Raw genomic sequence first — 23,597 nt, 5'->3', positions numbered from 1 at the left:
AACTAAGCCAACAGTAGTGCATGCCTATCACCTATCTAAATTTACTCTCCAAGTTACAGCTCTCCAAGAATGGAAGTTTAGGGGGATCAATCTGAAGGCTAAAATTAGCCCCCCCTGATGACCAAGCTATTCTGTGTTCCTAAGGTATTTCAGTCAGTGAAACACTTTGCTTCAGGGTGTTTGTTACTACCATAACAGAAAAAGAAACTTTAGTCCTTAGTTTTTAATCAAACTAGTTGCCAAATCCATGGATGATGGATAGGATATCGTCATCAACAACATCATCAGAGTTTCTTTTGTTAAGTCATCGGTAATGGTGGCAGCTAATTTTCAACACGGTAAGCTGTTTGTATATATATGTATGTATGTATTAAGGCACCAGCATGAGCCTTCTCTTTTGTATGGATATGTTGTCTTGAATACTCCCACGCTTGTGGCACTGCACAATTCTGTTGATCTGTGGTATAGTTAAATTGCTTATTATTTAAAATGTACAATGAAATATGTAGTTAGACATCTTGTTTGGTAGTTTATTATATCACAGGATGTAGGTACTATATCATATGATATTCATGTATTTTTTGTAATTTAATAAAAAATAATTATTTTAATTATTCATGTTTGATTAGTACAATGTTTATGTTTAATTATTGTAGCTCATGTTTAATTTTTTTTTCTCCCATATTTTCAGGCATTGTCTTAAAGAATGGAGCCACTGGTGTGAATAATGGTACTTGTGACAGCAGTAAACATGAGTTTAGTAGACATTTCCAAGATTTTTTCCATGCTTCAGCCAAGGGAAGAGGAGGACAATGGTGAAAGACAAGAACTCAACCAGGCGGTGTCTAACGATGATGATAAACTCCTCACTGAGCTTCTCTCCCAGGAAAGATACAGGACGTTCATCAACAGCAGGAGTGGTTGGGGTATTCCTGGCACCCCACTCCGCATGGCTGCATCTCGAGGTCACCTGAGGTGTTTAGAGGTCCTGTTGGCTCACGGTGCTGAGGTGGACAGCTTGGACGTCAAGGCCCAGACTCCTCTCTTCACTGCTGTCAGCGGCAAGCATCTGGACTGTGTCCAGGCCCTTCTGAAGGCTGGGGCTAACCCTAATGGCAGCTTGTACAACAACTGCTCCCCAGTGCTGACTGCAGCCAGAGAAGGAGATGTGGACATTTTGAGGGAACTTCTGCAGTATGGTGCTGAGGTCAATGTTAGATCAAAAGTTCCTGAGTGGGCCTCAAACGCAGCATCCTGTGGTGGCCCACTTTACCTTTCTGCAGTTTATGGACATCTGGACTGTTTTAAATTGCTTCTGCTACATGGTGCAGATCCGAACTATAATTGTACTGAGGAAAAGCTCCTTGCTAGAATCAAACAGCCCAAGACAGTGCTGGAGATGTGCCTCAGATATGGCTGTGGAGTTGAGTATATCCAACTCTTGATAGACTTTGGAGCAAATGTTTACCTGCCAAATCTCATTATAGAAAAAACAACAAAGCAAAATGAAGCGATAGTGCTATTAATAAAAGAAAGAGGTGAGCATATTTTCTCTCCTATTAATGCATATTAATATAACATGTTAATATGAAGCCATACTAATAAAACCATTAATACAATAGTATATAACCAATATTAAATATTAATATTAAATTTATTAACACAAATTCCACAGCCTCTTGCTGCTAGGAAATGGAACTCATGATCCAGTTTCCTCAGTAATAGAACAACTTCAAATGACAACAACATGCTCAGTAAAAATAATATTATTTTACAATTCTACATTTGAATAGAAACTCTTTGTCAACAATGGAGCATTTTGCTCTAATATTGCAGATGCCCTTAAAAAATACAATGGAACACATAGTATCAGTCACTAATATTAATATATGAATCAGACTACATCAATGTTAGTTTAATTTGAATATGTTGAAATTATGAATATGTATGTTTTAACTTACTTGCTTTCATGCTATAATATAGGCGTAGTTAACGGTTCTCTGTTGTTTTACAGTTTGCCCCAAAACTCTGATGTCTCAGTCAAGACTAGCAATTCGAAGGTACCTCTTTAAAGTCAACAGAATGCATTCCATGTACTGCCTGGACATCCCACCACTCCTGAGGAACTATTTGAAACATGGGACCTAACTACAGCTGAAACTCAGCAATACTTAATTGCTGCGCCATGGATACACTAGTTCAAAGCCACATGTAATACGTGTGTTAAGAAAACTCTTCTTCCCTGAAAGATTGTTCTGAAATTCAATTCAAATCATTTTAATTGTGATGCAATTGTTTAAACAGTGAGCTCAATCCATCCAATTTCTTTATCCAATTCAGAACCAAGGCGGATCCAGGTTTTAAGCCAGCAAGCAACGGGCACAGACAGACATGTACACTCAGACCAAGGCTAATTTTCTCAGAAGCTAATTAACCTAACAGTATGTCTTTGGACTGTGGGAGGAAACCACAGCACTCATAGGAAATCCACTCAAACACAGGGAGAAAATACAAAATCCATGCAGACACCAGCCCAAGTCCAGAACTGAGCCCAGTGCCCTAGCACTGCAAGGCAGTCATGCTAACCACTGCACCATCCAGAGTGAACTTTTGCTTGTTTATTGTCACTTAGACATAAGATAGACAATTGTGGTTAAAACAGGAATATGCTGTGTGTCCATATGGATTCAAAACGTTTTTTAAAGATCTTCACAGTCATCCAAGGTGTCTTTTAATAGTATGGTACTGATTTTTTAAATTCTAACTACAGTCAGGAGGTTGAGCTTTAAAATAACTAGAAATATGAAAATACCACACACAAAAACCGAGCTTAACATTGTTCTCCAGTCTGTATGTTCTTTAATTATATGTTAGACAGAGAATGAATTCAATATATAGAATATCAAATCGTATTCAAATTGAGATCATACCTGTCCTTAATGTTTACCAGCTTTATGTATTTTCTTAAACTGCCTTGACATTCTCTATTCATTCATCCAAAATAATTTCTGTTCATCAAGATTGAACACATAGATTGATTTAACTCTTTAAAAGATGCAATTTCGCTAAAGCAAAAGACTTTTTCTTCATATAATTTTAGTTTAGTTTACACAGGAGAGTGAATACACAGGAAAATCAGTTTATTGTCTGTTAACACTTCTGAGACCTGTTAAATATTTTGGTTACCTAGGAGTGGTGACATTTTATATGTTACGTGAATTAATTTTGAATGAAATTCATTGTAATGACGGAATCGCTACGTTATTGTAATATAAATGTTTTACTTATTTAGTTCCTAGTTAAAGTTAGTTGTTGCCAGTATTTTTATTTTATCTGAAAACATTTTGGTCCAAATATAGTTGGTTTGCTCTAGTATCATAGTTAAGATTACATTTCATTTTTGAAACCCGCATTATCTTCGTGCCCACATTATTTAATTCACCGGAAGAAGGAACTGTTAGTTGTGTCTTATTAGTCCATTACTATTCGTCTCTTTTTTAAAAGTATTCACGTTTGAAGTTATCATCTGCAAAATAAATACTTTCTGCATCTGATGAACATTGTTGTTTTTATTAACATGACCGGGTTATTACTTTACTCAAATCAGCATTAGAGCAAAATATAGTTTTTCCCAATTGTCTTGTTTTTACTAGGATTTAAGCTTCCCATGTGAAACTCTGGTTCCTTCCATAAAAACAGTTCTAATGGTATTCATTTTGTTTGGTATTTAGCCATCTATGTAGTATTGTATTGAGCTTGTAAAATGAAGGAATTTTATAAATCACATTTTACAAAGAGAAGTGAGACATCGGATTCTTAGAGTTTTAACCTATGTTGCACTGACGTTAAATATTTGAAAAAGTTATAGGCTATTTAAATCTGCTAAAAATTACGCGACGCTTTTCTTTTTTCTGTAAAGTATGGAATCAAAAGGAACTGCAACTTGGTGCATTGCCGAACCTTCTCCTATTGGCCAAGACTGTATGTCCTTATTGGGTTGTTGTAGTGTCAATAATGATTCGTATAACGCTAGTAGCGAATCAAATGTCAACTAAAGCAGGGGAAAAGCCAGAGTGAACGGAAGGAAAAACCGGATGTGGTTGTTGTACAGTTGTTATTTAATTTTATCTATTAGCTAGCATCACGCTACTATATTAACTATATAGTAGAATTATCTCGTCATATTAAGAAACAAGACGAGTGATGTCGATTATTATATCCCCTAGCACACTATTGTGCTGATAAAAACGTAGTAAAATTTTCTGTTTTTATTGTATGTTGTGAGAACTGTTGTCCTGTTGTTTACATCAAGGGCTTCGACTCTTTTTGACCGTGATCGTTGACGCATTCGATGTATGCTTTGAGTTGATGGAAATATAATAAATGACAACAATCAGAGAGGTAACTTCTCTTATGTACTTTCGTCTTCTTTTAATGTTAAGGTGATGCATTGTTTTCTCCGTTGATAATGTTGCAAATCTCACTTCTGGATATCTGGTTACTACGGCTCTATGCAGATGTGTTTGTGGAAACATCTTTATTTATCCCTTAGAGATGACCCTCGTTAGTTTTGAAGATCTTATTAAGGAGCTCTCGTTTATCTTATGTCCTGCTATTTTGTTATTATTGGTTGTTGTAGTGTTGAGTTAGAATTAGGTTGTGTTGTGAACATCATGAGAACATATGTCCATATTTGCAAGTTATGCTCTGCTTGTCATAATCATCTTATCCCCTCAACCTCCATCCCCACACTAAAATACTTCTAATAAACATCTGCATTAAGCTGTGCCAGTTGAGACTATAATTTAAGAATACACTCTGGACAATGCCTACCTCTAGCTCTGTTTTTCCAAGCTCCTTTTGCTGCTTCATCCCAAAGAAGAGCTCGAAGACAACGGTGAAAGAAGTGAGCTCCACCAGGCGGTGTCTAACGATGACGACAAACACCTTGCAAAGCTTCTCTCCCAGGAAAGATACAGGAAGTTCATCAACAGCAGGAATGGTTGGGGTATTCCTGGCACCCCACTCCGCATGGCCGCATCTCGAGGTCACCTGAGGTGTTTAGAGGTCCTGTTGGCTCACGGTGCTGAGGTGGACAGTTTGGATGTCAAGGCCCAGACTCCTCTCTTCACTGCTGTCAGCGGCAAGCATCTGGACTGTGTCCAGGCCCTTCTGAAGGCTGGGGCTAACCCTAATGGCAGCTTGTACAACAACTGTTTTCCAGTGCTGACTGCAGCCAGAGATGGAGATGTGGAAATTTTGAGGGAACTTGTGCATTATGGTGCTGAGGTCAATGCAAAATCTAAATTTCTGTTCTGGGCTCCAGACAGTGCTGTTTCCAGTGGCCCTCTCTATATTTCTGCAATTTATGGCCACCTGGAGTGTTTCAGAATTCTTCTCCTTTATGGTGCAGATCCAAATTACAACTGCGTTGATGAAAAGCTGTTCAAAAGGATCAGACAACCCAAGACAGTGCTAGAGCTGTGCCTTCGACGTGGATGTGGGGTTGAGTTCGTCCAAATGTTGATAGATTTTGGGGCAAATGTTTACCTTCCCACACTCATTATAGAAAAATCTACAAAGCAAAATGAAGCTGTGGAATTATTGCTGTATGAAAGAGGTGAGAATAAACTATTATAATCATAACTGTTATTGCATATTGCTTGCACACAGGAGTATACAGGATGTCTGTTTGTCAGGTTTGATTTAAGTCACTTGATATCTTTAAAAAGGTTTGCAAAAGGGATTATAAACCCCAAAATAGGGTTATGGTAAGAAACTCACTTTTTCGGTAAGCAACTCCTTCTTTCTGATAATATACCTTATAATTATTCTAAATTCTGAACAGTTCTCCTATAGACACATACTACGATGAAATTCAATTATGTTTAATATACAGTACATACATACAGAATTGCAAATAAATGGAGATTAAATTATGAGTAGCTCACTTCATCTAATATAGTAAACATGTTTACTTTGTGTTTTGTAACTATTTTCAATAATGCCATTTGTACCATCCTTAGAATGTTCAGTTTCCAGTGTTTGAATTTAATTACTAATTTTATTTAAAATGTTGAATAAGTTTTATTTACAACTTAATTTTACCCACAAAATCAGATTTAAAAAAAAGATTTGTTAAAATCACAGACACTGATTTGTACTGGATGAGTTAGATTATAATAAATACTCCCAACTCATATGTATTTGAGTTTAATATCACCGTTAATCATATTAGTTTATCTTTGAATGTAGTTAAAATTTTACATTATCTCTTGATGCTGCCAAAAAAGTTTCTAATAGAAAATTGTGTGCGTTTAACTTTGCAGGTGACAGTATTTGTTTTGTTTTGTTTCTTTTAGGTTGTCCAAGAACTCTTATGTCTCAATGCAGGCTTGCTATCCGAAGGCATCTGAAAATTATCAACAGAACACATTGTATGGATCACCTAGACATACCACCAAGCCTGAAGAAGTACTTGAAGCATGGGATCTGAATGAGACATCCAGCTCTGTAACTTTATTGATGTACTGTAGGCAGCTGTGCCTTTTAAATATGAACGGTGCCATGTTATTCATGTGTAACCACGGCATAAAAATGAGTTGGATTTTTTTTGCAGGAGTAAAATACTTTACTTTTAAAATAGCTCTCCCTAGGAATAACAACACCCAAGAACTAGGTGTAATTAAAATGTTTATTGGGTGTTTTGTTACAGTAATTTAGCTTAACCTCCTGGTCATAGGAAGAGGAGGCTGGGACACTCAAGCAGAGTGAGGAGTGTCCAAGGGCCAGCTGCAGAGGTGGAGATAGGGTGGAGGGTTACAAAATGCATATGTGAGGGAGACAAGAGCGTTATGCATAGTATTTATGATGTTTAGGTTAGGAAAAATCAGGATTGATTTCTAATCACTGACAGCTGGGGCAGATTGAATTGGCTGTTGTCAATTTCGTTATAAATTCCATTCGATTAATTTGACTATCTTTTAGTCCTGAAGTGTTTTGTGCTTTACAGCATCAAGCAAAAATGTTCATCCAATTCTAATTAGCTAAGGATCTTTTAAGCTTTCTTTCATAGGAATTTTTGTACTATTTATATAAATTGTATTGTGTACTGTGTAGTGAAAACAAAAGAATGTGGTAAAGTGTCATACTTTTAAATATTGTCATTAATTTTTATCTGAGACTTTTCTTAAATGTTTTTTTTTACCTTTCTAGAAATAATATGTAATTGCTTATTAAAGTAGAATATCTTGTCAATGTTTCCTTGTAAACGATTAATTGCAAGCCATGTCCCTTTGTTTCTACTTTGTAAGAGTGTCTGTGACATCACAATAAAAGCTTAGTTCTGCAGCATTTCACATTAATTTGTCAAAATGGATTGAATTTGCTCCTGTTCATTGTGGTTGCAAACACAATTCATTCTTAATCTACAGCTCTGCCTTTTGAAGGATTTGAATGAATTAAACTACAAAGTAATTTTTCTGCTTTGCAAAGGAAATCACAATTTTATTAGTAGCCACTAGGTGTCCTACTTGGAAAAGTGGTCTTGAGGAACTTAAACAAGACCAAGATTGTGCAATGTAAAGACACACAATGGTAGTTTTGAGTGGGCAGGACATAATGTTAATATACATTATTAGTCTTTTATTTATTTATAACATGATGTCTAAAATATTTAGGTATGACTTCCGTGTATCTTCTCTGTGGAATTTAAAATGAGTTATACAATAGCACAACAAGATTTTCAGTAGATTATTTCTTTAACAGCAAACTGGATGGTCATCCTGTTGCATCTATTATGGAAAAAAATTAAGAATTAAAAACATGTAATTAATGTTGTATTACTTGTATTACAGCACCCTGTGTGTTGATTTTGATTGGTAAGTACACTACTGATACTATTTAGATTATTATAGCTTTAAAATCTGGAGCTTAACAAAAAGAAAATAATGGTATGGATACAGTAGGTATTTATTTGCAATTGATTCTATAAAGAAGGTTGGTTTTCTTAATGTGTTAGGTCAGAATCACCATGGAAGTCATGCAGCAGAAAAAAAAACATCACCTGTCATTAGCACGGCACACGGTAGTATAAACTATTTTTTTTTTCAATACAACACCAGACTATGTGCAGGGTCTGTTGAAAAAGAAGGCTTCAACTTTCTTAGCCACTGGAAACACTCTTATAGTAATTTTGAATTTGCAGAACTTCAAAAACATTGGAAGTATAACTGAATGTGGGATCTTCCAAATAAAATAAGTTTGGAAGAAACAGAGCAGAACCACATGGAAAAAAAATACAAGCAATAGAGATACTTACAGCAAATTATGATGTAAACATAATCACAGCAATATGGTTAACAAAGAGAGAGTAATGATAGCAACATCAATGGATACATAAAATTAGAGAGGAAAGATGGAGGTGTTCAAAAAGAACAGCCAGGCAGAGGACCTTAAACCCTATAAATCATGGGTCTCAGAATCTATATTGGTCAAACAGATATTATGATTTAAAGCAGGAGAAAGTAGCTATTGTGGGAGATATAACTACTCTGATGGATCAGGGAACACCAACAGACTGCAGTACATATGTGACCTCAAACAGGGGCAATATGATTGGAAAGAAGTACTGATATAGTTGAATCACCAAAGAAAGACTTGCTTGGTGTATCGAATATGCAGGCTTAAACAAGATGCAAGTTAAATCACAGCTGAGCCTCTGACCACAACTTGTCACTTGTTCCGAACATGTGAGATTTGTAGGTTAGACCTGGCCTACCGCTATATTTGACCATATGGGGAAGCAAACGAAATGGTTGGGTATGTAGTTCAAAAACATACAATTTAAATCATGAGATGTCATGCTAAAATTATACAAGTGTGACATAATTTAGTGTATTGTGTTCCGCTTGTGCCACAACAATACAAAAGAATATTGTGTTTTCTCTCTTCTCTTTTCAGCATGGAATAAACCTATTTCTTGTTCTGTAATATATACAGTATATACTGCTGTTCTGCAATTAGTCCACAGAAGAGCAACAAGGTACATTCATGAAGTCAAATGAAAATAATATTCTGACAGGCTAAAATAGCTAAATGACTCTAATCTCAAATACAGAAGAATATGAAGGGAGTTGTTTCAAGTATTCAAATATTCAAAGACATTCACAAGGTCAACCCAATGAACTCTGTATCAACAGTTAGACACAATCAACCAGAGAAGACATAACTGGAAACTACAGGGAGGTGTATTTAAAACCGAGAACAGGAGGCACTTCTTTACACCAAAGGGTGTGGGTGTATGGAACAAGTTAGCCAGCCATTTTGTTGAAGCCAATAGTCTGGCTTCTTTCAAGAAATGGCTAGATGAGATCCTTTAAAAACAAGCTTTATGCTAAAAAAATAATATGTACTGTTTAACAAACTGTCAACATTATGACACGAGCATTCACTAGGATGAATGTACTTTGTGCATAAACCTAGTGAATAAAAACCAAACATGCTAGATGAGCCGTATTGTCTTCCTCTAGTTTGCAAACTCTTGTGTTTACTTAATTTCTATGTTTTAAATTTTGTTGATTTTAATTGACCACTGTAAGTTTCTAATCTCTGTACACTACAGTATATATCAGTGGTTTGCATTCCACCTTGGTTGATAATCAGTGATCCTAACAGATGGTTTTAATTGACCTGTTTGTTTGGACTCTTGTTACCCTTTATGTACTGTTCTTATGTATTTCAGCATTCAGAATTTACTCCCTTATTTCTGTCTGGAGAGCTCTCAAATAGGTTTCAATCTAGAATGAACAACCATAGGTAGTGAGGACAATGTCTTATAATTAAGCTTTCTTTTTCTTCTGCAGCAGTCCAATAGCTTACATTTCAGCTTACACATGAATGAGTTCTGAAATTCAGAAATTACAGGGTTGATACCACTTACAATTCTACTTAAATGCTGAATTTCAAAGAGCTGCATGCACTTAAAAATATTCATAAAGAAATAATTACGCTAAAATAATTAGCGTAATCTTAAGAACTCAGGTAGAACCCAAAAAATATGTTTTTTGGTTTCCTCAAAAAACTGCTTCAGGGGTGCTCTAGGGACAAATTTAGGAATTATATTAGGCGACCTATTGTAAACATACTTTACAATGGAATATTTATAAAAATCAGTACAAAAATGTAGTAAAGTCTAGCTCGTTATATTAACTGGATTCTAACACAAATAAAAAATACGTCTTATTTACTGATTGCACATAAACTATGTAAGGTGGTCTTCAATCAAATCGTTTAATTACAAAATGGATTAAGTGTAAAAAACGAGCGTTCTTCATTTGCATTCATGGTATTGGCGGACCTTTCCCACAGAAATTGAATTTCATGAAAGGCATTAAAGATCTCTAACAGTACCACCTTTTCCTTACGAAATCTTCACCTTTTTCCCCACATCATCATATAGGAAACAATAGAACCAGTACAGCAACATGTAGCGATACACACAAGCTCCATCTGTCGCCTTGCTAACAGTTGATCGTGCCTGGTAGTGGTTCCTTTCTCCGATAAACAGAATGAACGCTCCCATCCCGCCTCTTCGTAGGATTGGCCAAAACCCCCTCTTTGGGGTTTCTAATAGGCATGTTGCTCCCTTCAATCTGACTTTCTTAAAACGGTACCGCCTTAAATTTGTATTTGTAGTTTGTAGTCGCTCAGCACCAAGCTGCTCCAACTGGAGTCGAGTTGGTGGGAAGGAAGGAACGAACAGGGATCAAACAAAAAGTGAACCGGATTTAGAACCTTCAGTTATTCCAGAACATGTTGCGAATATTATCAGAATGTATCTACCAGGTGAGACATATTCTTTCCTATCTTTCATTCCCCATCGTGAATACGTCAGGGTAAAAATGGTATTTAAACGAATGGTAACTGAGTTCCCTTTGCAACGGTTACCTTTGCGATTGAAAAAATAAAGGGTACCTTGTTGTCAGGATCAAAATGGGGTTGCAATCCTAACGATTTTGTATTGGCGTTGGAGGTCGAGTTGTTTCGCAGCATGCACAAATTTGTCACTGGATTTACGTTGCATTTCTACTATTCTATCAACAGTGTGTTTGTGTTCGGTGGGACGCATTGCAAAACAACGTGGAGGTTAAACACTGATTTCCCGGTCATCAATGTAATTTTACATTCTATCTAGTTGTTAAAGGTGGATAAATACTAATTCGTTTCTATTTGGGCTGGGATATTCATCATGTTAATGCTGACATTTTTGCTCTTTTCTTTACAAATCCGAACAGTACAACTGAAGCACATAGGAAGAGTAGGCCTTTCTGCAGCTGTGTTGAGTTCAGCTTTGTTGTGGTCGGCTGTGCAGCTGCTGTGTGCTAAAAAACCCCACAGTATTCATCTTGCATAAATGGGAAAAAATGGCTTAAAAAACTAGTGAACGTTAATAACGCATTTTATGTCCCTTGAGTTCTAAAACATACAATGGAGTTAAAATGGAGTTTCAGTTAAATTATGCAATGTGAACAAAATGCCGTTCCAAGAGACAAACGCAAAGAGGTACTGGCGAAAAACTTTAAATATATCCTTTTTCAATTATCTTCCTTGTATGGTATTTCTACATTAAGGTTTAAGTATAATCTAGGTTTGAATGTAAATAACTTTTAAGGTATTAAAAATAGGCAATAAAAGATTCTATTTTTAAAACTTGCTAATCTCTTTAAAATATTTAATACTTTTTGTTAATCTACTATTATACAATTTAGGGAAAACGGAGTTCATATGTACATGTTTGAATTGATAATATACAAAAATTAAATCTATTTTTTCTCAGACGACTATAAATAGTTCATTAGTTGTTCAATTTTGGGGCTTTGTTTTGATGAGGTCTCTTACCAAAAAAAGTTTTCACTGTTAAAGATAAGCCTCACGAGGTTTTTGACTGAGAGTAAAACTTGAATTGAAACTGTTCTTCAGATATCTGTGCTGTTACTAAAGTCTGTGTTCTTATTAAGGCATTAGTGATGGTTGTATTCACAGAGCATTGAAAACAACCTTGTCTTAGGAGAAGACGGCACAGAAGTGTAAACTAACTTTCAAAGGGTAGGACAATGCTACATGTAACCAGAGTTGATTATATTTTCTGAGTTTATGAAATGAGGTTTAACTTAGCCTTTTCTTATCTTTTTTATACCTTTGTCTGAAAGTCAGTTTGTGAAATGACCAAGCATTTTGGTTTGATTTGAAAATAAATCCTTTTATTGTCTTTTTACAATGGACCTTTTGAAACGTACAAGTATGTGTAGTTACTACAAGGGTGGATATTCAAGTTGGATACAGAATTCCTTACTTGAAGCAATTTGGACCTTCAGTTTTTAGACATCAGTGACAGACTCCTCAACAGGAATGGGCTCGAGTATTGACCTGCTACATTGCATGCAGTATCCAAAATTAAAACTTAAAGACCAATCCCATTTGTCGTCGTCCAGGTATATGTTCTGAATCCCTCATGTTAGTTCTGAAAGAACAGCAGAAAAAAATAAACTTAAAAATTCTGTAAAATGCGAATGCCTAAAAGCAGTCCTTGGCTGGAAATGCTGTTTTCATTTTAATTTGAGAAAGCTACTTTCTTGCAAAATCGTGCTTATTATATGGCATTGTAAATAGCTGTAAATTATTTTCTTTTGGAACTCAGACACCTTTTGTTTGTGTCAAAGGAGTAGTTTTGCTCAGTCTTGATCATGATCTTTAATAATGTATGACTTTGGTTTCAGTCATTTAGCTTCAACAATGTTAACCTAGATTTCTAGGCATTTAGGAAAGAAAAAAGCAATAACATTGTTTTACATTCTTGAAGTTTTATGTTTTTAGTTACCATGTTAAAATTCTCAAACTGGAGTTCTTATTGACTTTTGGTCCTAAGATACAGGATTGTTTAACATCACTTAATTTTTAAAGGAGTAATTAGGCCAATTATTTCTGGAATTTTTTTTATGTTGAAACATTGATAAATTTGTTTTCTAACATTTTAGAAAACATGTTGAAGATGAAAAAAATCATCTTAAGATGAAAAGATGAAAATTTTTTTCATCCTAAAATGAAAAAAAAAAACCCTAAGCTTGTGCACAGTTAATCTTGTAGCCTATTATTATTTGTTTAGACTTTGAATGGTGGTTATTAAATTAATCTTGGTGTTCTCCTAAACCTCATGTCAGTGATGCAGTGCTGAACTTTCTTCATTTAAAAAACGTGATTTTAGGAAGAATCATTTAAAAACAAAAAATATATAATTCAAGTCCAAGCAAATATTTTCTTTTTTCAATGAGGTCTGTAAAATTATTTTAAAAACATATTGTTCTTCCCACTTTTGCAATGCTGTGCAGATGCTCTGCAGTTCTCTGTGTACTTTAATGGTTTTGTGCTTCGGGCAATTTTTGACCTCTCCAGCTGGACACCTGCAGGATAGTGTTGATGTCTCTGATGACATGTTCTTATATAAATTATTTGATTCTGCGTTTGTAGTCTTGAATGTTCTTTTGTAGCATCCCTCTGTAGGATTCAGGTCCATGAGATACTGTATGAATTGTAATCAATCACAGTGGATATAAAGATGTCATTAGTGTTCTTTTTGTGCAATTTCAATATTAAACCCAAGAAAAAATGTACTTTTGTACTTAGAGGTTTAAAAGCTTCTAGTCCACAAAGTAGGAGTTTTGTTAAAATCCTACTTCAGATTTCTGAAGCTGTTTGCAGTAATTTTGTTTTAAAAGATGGATTTGAACACAGTTTTGCTGTGTTGTCTTTACATGCTTTAGATAGTAGCTAAATGTAAATTAATAAGCACCTTTAGAAACACTTTATTTCAGTTTAAATAATATTGGTGGTTTTCTAGTGGAATTAAGACAGACGGTGAGGCAGAAAAACAGATAATGGCTGTGCATTGTAAAATCATGTTTTCTTTTTTGCAGAAAATAGTTGTGAATTTTAAAGTAATAAAAACAACGATATGATAGCTAATTTAATTTCCAAATATGGCTTTTCTGTGTCTTCATTTTAAAGGTTTTTAGATGAATTGTTAATTTAACTTATGTTAATATTTTTTAGAAGAATATTGAGGCATTTAATCAATAAACATTTTATAGTAGTTAAACTAGTCTATCAGTTTAAGTGCAGAGATGAGATTGATGTCCTATTTACTGTAGAAATCAATGGCGAACTTTCATGCTCATTAATATAATAGTGTTACAGCTATTCAGTAAATAATGGTGAAAGCAGCATAAACTCTTCTAATGACAGATTTCTCTGTTTGGGGTGTAATTCACACTTATTTACTAAGACTCTTTAGTTCCCAATGTTATAACCACATCTCCATGTGAAAGTCTAGTCGCTACTTCAGCCTCTGAGCCAAGAAGTCCAGAAACTCTAGCTTTTTTCTGTCTTTTGTGTTTAATGCTTTTTCTTGAACAAAATGAAAATTTTACTAAAGACTCTTCTTTTGGATAATGAAGGCTGTAGTCAATTAAAAATATTACTGTGTCATCAATAAACTTAAAAGTGTCCTCTAAAAGATCATTTCAGAGTTAATCATTTTGGCAGTGATGTACTGAGCAAAATCCACCATGTAAAATCCACGACTAAGATATTAATCTTTCACTCTAAGGCCAGTTTCTTGATTTTTCGTTGACTTTTAATGAAATGGACAGCTGACATCACAATCGCTATTATATTTCTGTTAAAACTCAGAATGCTAAACGAGGTTTTGTTGGGGTACAATGATTTGAGCAGGATTATAGTACACAAATAAGCAAATAAAATGGTGTTTAATTTATTTGCTTATTTGGCCCATCAATTGTCTGACCTTTTTTACCTTAATATGCATTGATGGTATAAAGTCTGTGAGATTATGAATAAGTTTTGCTACATTTTCCATTCTTGCTGAGCTAGCAGTTTTGGACTTTTGTTCTTGACCGACAGCCAAGTTGTAGGATTTCAGTTATTTCATTTAATTAAAGAACTCATGAGGGGAGGAAAAAGTCTGAAAAATGTAATTCTGACTGCTTTATTAAGTGGAAATGTTCCTCAGATAAAGTGTATGTCAGAAACTTTATGTTGTAGAAGTCTCATAAAAAATCTTTGATTTTTAATATCTTGAAAAGCATAATAATTTGAGATGTACTGACAACTGAAAGAGTTTCATGATGTGTGTGTGTGTATATATATACTAAATTGTTATTACTTTGTTTTACAGAGAAAAAATGGCACCACACATTCTTTCTAAAGGAGGCTTTGGCACCACCATTTTCACCCACATTTATAGTTGAACGCATCCTCCTGTAAACGTGGTTGCCATGGAGCCTAGTACAGGAAGTGAACAGACAGCTGGAACAAAGCCTTTGTCTGCTGGCTGTGAGGAAACGGCCAGCGGGAGTTCTGCCCTGGAGCTTGAGGCAGACAAACCATCCGAGTCTGTTGAAGGTGGTGCTCCTGAGCAACAGCCTCCCGGAAAGCTTAAGAAAACTGCTTTCAAACTGTTTGGGGGAAGGAAGAGTATTTGCACCTTGCCTAGTTTCTTTGGAGGAAGAAACAAAGGTCATGGAAAAGTGTCATCTAAAAAGGGAATGAGCAAGAGCAAAACTCACGATTGTATCACAGAAGTGAGCTGGGAGGATGGTAAAAGAGCAGGTGATGTTCCAGCAGGAGACTTTGAATACCACTGCCAGAAAAGTTTGACTGTCAGGATGCTCACAAGCTCCCAAAGTGCTCATTTAGTAAATGATCCCTGTAAGAGGCCAGAATTTCCCAACGTGGACACTTCACTCTCGCCAAACTCAGAGTTCTGTGATGGCAAGCTAAGTACAGACAAGTCTTCATCCTTCCCCCGTCCCAAGAGAGGATTAAAGGGGCTGTTTAGCAGCATTAGGAGGCACAAAAAGAATAAAGCTGTTGATTCTGAAAAAAGTAATTCCACTGAGGTGTCTGGAGAGAATCTTAAAGACTCACTGGCTGCTCGTCAGTCAAGTACCAGCAAACTTGAGACCGAGCGTCAAGACTGTTCGGCAGGAACTAATCTGCCTGTTATGCAGAATAGTAGAGAGACTTTAATTGGTATGCCTGAATGTGCTGAAGATGACATTGTTTTGGAAAATAGTGTAGCCAAAGGTGATACAGACCATACAGAACCCTTGCATGAAGATCAGATTGTAAAAAATGTTGAGCATGCACAAGCTGAGATAGCCGAGATCCTTAATGTAGGTGGAACAACACTGTGCACAGACTCCAAGGTCACCTGTTTCCCTGATGTGAATCCTGACTGTATAGATAACGATCCACCCTCTGTTAATTCCTCTGATCAAATTAGCTTAATATTTGGGGATGTTGCCTCTTTGAAGAGCTTTGATTCACTGACAGGGTGTGGAGACATCATTGCTGACCAAGACGATGACAGCGTAGCTGAAAGCACAATTTCAGCTGAAAGAAATCGTAATGCTGGGAAGAGGAGCTCTTGTTATGTCACATACCAGGGAGGAGGGGAAGAAATGGCAACTCCTGATGAAGTTGATGAGAATTACCTGCAGGACGTGTGGGATAATGAAGCTGCTGCAGATGTTTGCTATACTCCCAGCCAACAGCCAAATTTAATGGAGCATGACACCAACCTTCAAATGATTCCTGAGGCCCCTGCTATTCCCTGTCCACATCTGGATGGTTCTGCTAATCCTTCTTTCCTCCGAGCTGTTGTAGAAACCACCCATTCATCAGGTGACATCTTGACTCCACAAAGTGACCAGCAGGAATCGGTCCCCAACAGTGATGAGGGATACTATGATTCTACCACTCCAGGGCCTGATGATGATGGAGGAGATAGCCTGAGTCAAATCAGAAAGGATAGACTTCCAAGGGATAGTTACAGTGGGGATGCCCTTTATGAACTCTATGAGCCTGATGATAGCCTCATGAGCCCCCCTCTTGAAGATGAACTCTCCTTTGAGACTCAGCCACCCACACCAGAAGCCTTGGAGTTTTTAGGTTTAACTTTGCAGAGCACAGGTTCAAAATTATACCAGGGTTTTCCCATTAAAGCTGGCCTCATGGAAACTGAAGAAGCCAGGCTAGCAAAGATACAACAGGAAATCATTTGCCATGAACTGCAAGGCATGAAAAAGTCCTGCATTAAAGATCAAGTCGCGTTGTCTAAGAGCAGATTTTACACTGACAAAAGCATCATTGAATGTATCCCTAAACTGAACAAAAAACATCAAGCTAGCCTTAAAGGGGAGCAGGTAGTTCCACAGATGCAAATTAGAACAGCAAAAGGTATCCTTCCAGAATCCAGCAACATTATAGAAATTAGCAGAAGTAATCAGATGTGTCCCTACAATGGAGATCTTCATAATCAAAAAGTGATTGGCAGGCCTCCACTAGATGTAAACCCAACAGCTGGAATTACTGGCACACAGTTGTTGAAAAACTCACACCAATTGAAAGATCAAGATCCATACTCTGAGCATGGAAATAGACGATGCATTCAGTCTGAAAATAAAGAAAGCATTTGTTCTTCCAGTAGCAGTAAGAGTGAACCTGAGTATGACCAAGCTGTTTGTTTTTCTCAAGCATTAGTTGACTTCACAAAACACTCTTCTTTCTTCAGCAACCTCACTGAAGGTCTTGGCAGTGCTGATTCAGGCTCTTCCTTTGCACAGAATGTGCAGGTACTTCCTGCAATGGTCACATTTGATGTGGTGGATATGGAAAATGAAGGGGAATGTGATCGTCAGATGGACATGGTTACCGATGAAGATATCTCATCCCCCTTTGAGGCCTATGATGAAAGCTACTTGCAGAAGGATGCCTTTGCTGAATGTGATGACCGAATGTTTGAATTCTATGAACAGAGTTCCTTTCTCAGTAATAGCTGGGGGGTTGCCAGTCTCCCTCGGCATCTTAGCTTAAGTAGAGTGAGTCCTCCAATGCCGTCTCCTTTATCATTGAACAGGAGGAGCAGGTCGCTAGACACCGACAGCTTGGAATTTGACCTGGGTGATGTATATCCGGTACAATCCAGGGACATTACTCAGTTTATTCCAGTTTCCAGATCTGAATGGGACTCAAGGAAAGCTTCATCTCTTTACTGGTCCTCAGAAAAGAAAAGGAATGGTCAATCAGCCAGCTCAGAATTAAGACAAAATGCTAGCGCTATAAGGTCAAGGCAGCAAGAGCCTGTATGCAGCTTCACAATGCCTGTGGCAGAAGAAAAAAGAATAGGGCACGCCCAGAGTTTTAGTTCAATTGAAACGGAACGACTCAAGCCAGCAAACGGCCAAAAGGATATTCAGTTAAGAGGTTGTTCTCAAAACCCAAAAAATAATCTTTGGATTTCGAAGAGGATGTCGCAAGAGAAGGGTGCTTGTAATCCTATACTTTTGAGCCCACGGCAGATGGCAAGACCATCTCACCTCTCTTTGCAATCTGGTGACTGCCCCTCTCATCTTAAATCAAATTCGACTGGGACCTTCTGTAAGAATAAGGCTCATGTTACACCATTAGATGACAGACGTGAGGCTTACTTCTCCTGTAAGCCTCGCCTGATGCAGTTCCCTGAAGTTTCCCATCAGCCTACCAAAATCAAGCCTGTTGGGATCACCCAGGGAGTGCCCCATTTTTGCTCGGCCACCAATGAAACCTTAAAACTAGCACACTCTGAAGAACAGCAAGAGTTTACCAGCAAAGGCAGAAATGAACTTGAAATGGTAGTACCTGTTGGATGTAATAATAACACTACATAAAATCCTCACTATTTTACAAGACTTCTGGATTTTTAAAAATATTTTGTGTGGACTATCTTCACCAATGTCAAATGTCACCAAAGACACTTCACAGTATGTTTACTTTGCTGATCAGCTAGTACAGTATCTCTAATTTTTAGTACAGTAAAAATGTGGCAGATATTTTGGAGGTAGTCTTTTATATACAACTGCTACCAGAAAGTCTTCAGATTAAGTTTACTGTATTTTGACTTTAACTCATAAAATTAATCTTTTGGATTGTATTTTTCTTGCAGACAAGCAGTGCTGCTTTGAATTGGTTGTGGAAATTCAAACCTTACAATAATGTTGTCATGGTCATGTTATCGTATATGTTTTTGTACTTCATATAGTGGTTCATCTAGTCAGTATTTTCACAGGTTATTAATTTTATTTCAGAGACCTAAAAGCATTTAGTTAATGTATCTTATTAATTGGTAAATTAATATTTATTAGGAAAATCAAGCTAACGTTCCTTGGAAAGAAAGTGCTTTCTTTGGATTGCATTTTACTCCCAAGCTGAAAAAAATTGCCTCATTTTAGAAGGCATGTTTATGTAGAAGTGTTAATACTATAGATATTTTATTCTTTAAGTAGAGTATCTGTATACTTCAGTTCACAGTCAATGATACAGCACTGGTGTGTAATATGAGGACTGTTTTCATGAATTTGAATACTTTTTTTCATTCAGTAGCAGCTGTATGTAGTTCTAAGATGAAAAAGTATACATTGTTTTTTATACCTTCCTGAGGTCTGATTACCAAACTGCAGCTGTTTCTTACATGTTTTTTTTTCTTCTTTTGAAGTTGTTACATGGGGAGCTTTTTCTGGAGGCTTATTTTATATGCTAAATATTTTTAAAAGTTTACATTTTTAATTTGGTGCTGTTTACAATTTAAAAAGTACGTTTGTTGTTGCCGGTATTGTGTACCGTATATATTTAATACAACCTCTGTCTTTCATGCGAGGGGAAAATGTTGTTTGCCCTAGTCTTGCTGTGTGTACAATAGAGATGCTATATATTTCCTAGGAAGTTTTACAGTAGCATTTTCTGCTTTCAGATATAAGCATCCTGCAGTAAGCTATTTTGTGGGTTTTGTCTCAAATTGTCTGCTAGAAACAAGAAATCAAAGAGGTTAATGTTCTCTTAACTTCTTGGTCGAATTCATGTAGTTCCATGAGTGGCCATCTAAGTTTTTGACTGAAACACCAGTACATTTGTATACAATAACGGCTCCTTTTTCTGAAAATCAAAACTGTTGAAGTGTTCACAGCAGTGGCATCAAGAAATTAAAACCCAAAACACATGAAGTTTTATTTTCCTCTTAGAACACTAAAGTGACTGGCAGATCATTCCAAAAGTAAAGTTTTGTGATGTTTCATTTTCTTTTAAGAATTGAATGTCTTTAGCCTAAGTCATTGTGTAGACTTTTGCAGTCTTTTAAAATGGCTAATGTCAGTCTTTTTTATCATTAAAATTCAGTTTTGGTTAACTCCCATGAAACAATGAATGTTGATGTCATCATTTAGTACCAACAAGTCTTCACCATCACTTTCAAAAATGAAAAAATCCAGAAACGACAAATTAAATCGGTCATAAAAACTTTGATTTTTGTTGTTACTGGTGAGAAGTTTCAAATTCAACTTAAAGAATAACTTTGAGCTATTAAATCTTTGGTCCAGTCATTATAGATGATTTTTATTTCAAAAGATCTAAGGATGTAAATGCCTTCTCAGTCGAATGATTTGTCCCATTACTGACATTATCAGCTATAGAATGTTTTAGAACTAATGCAGTTACTGCAGAACAGATTGTATACTTTTTTTAGTCTGCCTTGAAATCAGTGTGGTCCAGTGTGGTATACCATTTAATTGGAATAATGTTAACATCAGTGAGCTTTGCGGTTTGTTTTGACTACCATTTTAAATATCTGACTATTATATTGTATCTGGCCACATTCAAGTGCCTTTTCCATTTTAATGCAATTGGAATTTTTTTTATGGAATATCCTTTAAGTAGATGTAGAAATGCCTGCTATAAAATAGTTAATTAGCAAAGTGTCGCTATTCCAAGGTGAGTTTTGTTGTGCTGTAACTGGATCACTGTCTCTTTATTGCTATAGGTATGTTTTTTTTCTGCTGTGGATCTTAATATAATGTTTAGAATGTTACACGGTGGTTTTTGTTTAAGACAGGCTAGTGAAAAAAGACCCTTCTAATAGGTATGAAACTGAAATCTACTCCATCATGGGTTCTGTCATTCATGCAAAATATATCCCAGTATGGAATTTCAAATGTTTAAAAGTGGTTTACATACTAGTATCTTGAATTATCATGTTATTCTAGACCATTAGTTCTTTAACATCACCATATATTGCTAGGAAGAAGTTAAAATCTCCTTGAAAGAATGCTTTTTTGGATATTCTTTATAGTTATCAATAAAATAGTTCTAATTCATTTAAGCCAAACCTTTAATAAAGAAGCCATTATAAGCTATAAAAACTTTGAGTGGTTCCTCCTCCACATGGTTTTCTTCCTTTTTAACCTGTAAAACCAACAGTCGTACATTATTCCCTTTCAGCCCTGATATCTAGTCGTTGCTGTTTTACTTCATTTCCTTGTCAGTATGCTGTTAGGAAAAGATTTCCTGCTGAATTCACCAATCTGAATTTACAAGCTTCTTTTTTAGAAAGTGTGTTTAAGATTGTTAGTTTGACTTGCCTTATTTGCTGTTCATGATTAACATTTTAACTGTTCTTATAAAAACATGTATATCAGAAAATTAAAAAAATCTCCACCACTTTCAGTTAGTGGAGCTAAAGTGCCATTAAAAAGTTTCTGTACTGATAAAGAGTTTTTATACTTTTACATTTAGATTTGAGCCCTGCTTTTGTACCTTTTAGTTTCCTGGTGTAATGTTCAAAGAGACTGTATTTAATTAAAAAAGGCACTGAAATCCATTTTTACCCCTGACTTTTAATTTCTTAGCGGATGTCTAGTGTCAGATGCATTGTACCCTGAACTTGTAAATGTTGTGTCAGACAGGCATTGTAAGCAGCAAGCTATTAAAATAAACTTGAACACTGCACAATACTTGAATGTGGTACTTATTTGCATGAATTTAATGAGGTGTCCAAAGGTGTCTGTGATACATTTATCAATATGAAGATGCTGAAATAAATCAGGAATCTAATTTTTATCTGAGTTTGTTTTGCAATGCAGTTTTTAAAATGTTTTAGATTTCATACAGTGATTTTCTTAAATACAATTTTAACAAAAGTAGGATATACACCTAATATGGGCAAAATTCAGTTATGCATTAAAGTGTATTTATGTCTTTGTGTTAGATGTACTTTTTTAAATTGGTGCACAGGTAGTGTACAAAAAATGGGAAGACCAATGTAAAATCACTCAAAAGGATAATGTCAGAATGGTCTGTTTGTGGTACGACATAGACTAGCATTGGGAATTCTGCAGGATGGATGCAGGTTTATTTTAATTTTTCCACAAGAAGGTCCCTCTACTCACACCTGGTTGATAGCGGTATACAGTAAAATGCTGTTTTGAGTGTTCCAGAATATCTTATAAATGCCCGACTGAGATCAGATCTGGTCACCGAGAAGGCCATGACATACAGTATGGATGATACCGGGATCATATTAATCAAACCAATGGTGCTCAGTGTATAGCATAGATTGTCATCATGGAAAACTTAGCAGACGAGAAGTGTTGCAATTAGCATTGTACTGACTTTGCCTTTTAATTTTACTCATTTTAATCATTGGATGCATTGCGAGGTGGGATACGTTTGTGCTCTGCAGTCTGATTGTGGTTTCCCAGTCTGTGGAGTTTTCAGTAAACTATTTGTGATGGAACTGTCTGCTTGTGCCCCAGGTTAGAATTTGCATTCAGTTGCGCACCTGTTTTGCCTTGCACTTTGAATTAATGCACGGATACCACGGTCCTGGAATATGCACTTTCCTCCTATTGGTGCCCATTACTGATGATGTAATTCTCTCGGAGCTCCATGCTGCCATCACCTTAGACATTGCTGCCCATGAAACATCAGCAAGTTGGGCTATCTTGGTCTCTGAAACTCCTGCCAGGTGTGCCTCAACAATCATAACCCCTTTTAAAGTCATTAAGGTCTCCTCTTGCAACTATGCTGTCTATAAATAGGTAAACAGGCCCTTCCAGCATTTTTATACATGACCCCAAGCATGCTTAGATGGTATTTTGTCAATGCAGCAACTATAAACGTGTGGAATCCCTTACTGTCTATATACCTGGTATTTACCAAGGCATTTCATTTTTTCTGCACCTGTACATTTTTATCATTCATAGAAACACTGATATTAACAATGCAGGTATTTCCAGATTGAATTTATTCATATGGGGGGTGTACAGCCATGTTTCGTGCATATCGTATGATAAAACTAAGGATCTAGAAAATGAGACTTGCCCTCTATGTCTCATGCACCTGGCAAGCTGGCTCTGCTTTTCAACAGAGATCTGATGTCTTTTATTCTCCAGGAGAAAGATTAAGGGCTCTAGTTGCATTGAGATGGGAGTGTTAAACTTTGCTTTAGTTGGTGTTAAACAGTATTCTAAAAGCTTCAGCATGGAGGTAGGTAATGACACTGTACATGACCCATACTTTACATGGTAAACTCAGATTGTATAATGAATCCACCACAACAACTTGAACAGTGCGAGGCAGAGTAGTACTGTTTGAACTGTGACAACCCCGAGACGTCTAACTTCAATTTCGCCAAGATACCATCAGCATTAATT

At 36.2% G+C, this 23,597-nt stretch overlaps 3 protein-coding genes across 4 annotated transcripts; all 3 read left to right on the top strand.

Annotated features, from left to right (window-relative positions):
* Nucleotides 1-111: 111 nt before the first annotated feature.
* Nucleotides 112-3,554, top strand: LOC148653811 (ankyrin repeat and SOCS box protein 12-like). 2 transcript variants are annotated; one of them, XM_088596756.1, is made up of 3 exons: nucleotides 112-338; nucleotides 692-1,538; nucleotides 2,015-3,554. In XM_088596756.1, the coding sequence occupies exons 2-3, from the start codon at nucleotides 728-730 to the stop codon at nucleotides 2,146-2,148; spliced, it is 945 nt and encodes a 314-aa protein (XP_088452882.1). In that variant the 5' UTR covers nucleotides 112-338; nucleotides 692-727; the 3' UTR covers nucleotides 2,149-3,554. The 2 variants fall into 2 exon arrangements, with proteins under 2 accessions (XP_088452882.1, XP_088452883.1); XM_088596757.1 differs by lacking the exon at nucleotides 112-338 and adding an exon at nucleotides 373-462.
* A 503-nt stretch (nucleotides 3,555-4,057) lies between these two features.
* On the top strand, nucleotides 4,058-7,358 carry asb12a (ankyrin repeat and SOCS box containing 12a). Its single transcript, XM_088596758.1, has 3 exons — nucleotides 4,058-4,401; nucleotides 4,855-5,620; nucleotides 6,363-7,358. Exons 1-3 carry the CDS (start codon nucleotides 4,384-4,386, stop codon nucleotides 6,494-6,496), a joined length of 918 nt encoding a protein of 305 aa, XP_088452884.1. The 5' UTR covers nucleotides 4,058-4,383; the 3' UTR covers nucleotides 6,497-7,358.
* Nucleotides 7,359-10,671: 3,313 nt separating this feature from the next.
* Nucleotides 10,672-21,896, top strand: amer1 (APC membrane recruitment protein 1). Its single transcript, XM_088596753.1, has 2 exons — nucleotides 10,672-10,845; nucleotides 15,251-21,896. Exon 2 carries the CDS (start codon nucleotides 15,351-15,353, stop codon nucleotides 18,783-18,785), a length of 3,435 nt encoding a protein of 1,144 aa, XP_088452879.1. The 5' UTR covers nucleotides 10,672-10,845; nucleotides 15,251-15,350; the 3' UTR covers nucleotides 18,786-21,896.
* The last annotated feature ends 1,701 nt before the right edge of the window (nucleotides 21,897-23,597 follow it).

This window comes from Lepisosteus platostomus, chromosome 10, assembly GCF_059453375.1.
Source record: "Lepisosteus platostomus isolate fLepPlt1 chromosome 10, fLepPlt1.hap1, whole genome shotgun sequence".
In the NCBI taxonomy this organism is placed as follows: domain Eukaryota; kingdom Metazoa; phylum Chordata; class Actinopteri; order Semionotiformes; family Lepisosteidae; genus Lepisosteus; species Lepisosteus platostomus.
This window is presented reverse-complemented; position numbering and strand designations above follow the sequence as displayed.

What these genes read in the sequence shown, in the direction of transcription:
- LOC148653811 (XM_088596756.1), top strand. Translation starts at nt 728, where the DNA reads ATGGTACTTGTGACAGCAGTAAACATGAGTTTAGTAGACATTTCCAAG. An exon ending in GCTATTAATAAAAGAAAGAG is followed by an intron (nt 1,539 to 2,014) that starts GTGAGCATATTT and finishes GTTGTTTTACAG; the next exon opens with TTTGCCCCAAAACTCTGATG.
- amer1 (XM_088596753.1), top strand. Translation starts at nt 15,351, where the DNA reads ATGGAGCCTAGTACAGGAAGTGAACAGACAGCTGGAACAAAGCCTTTG.
- asb12a (XM_088596758.1), top strand. An exon ending in ATTATTGCTGTATGAAAGAG is followed by an intron (nt 5,621 to 6,362) that starts GTGAGAATAAAC and finishes TGTTTCTTTTAG; the next exon opens with GTTGTCCAAGAACTCTTATG.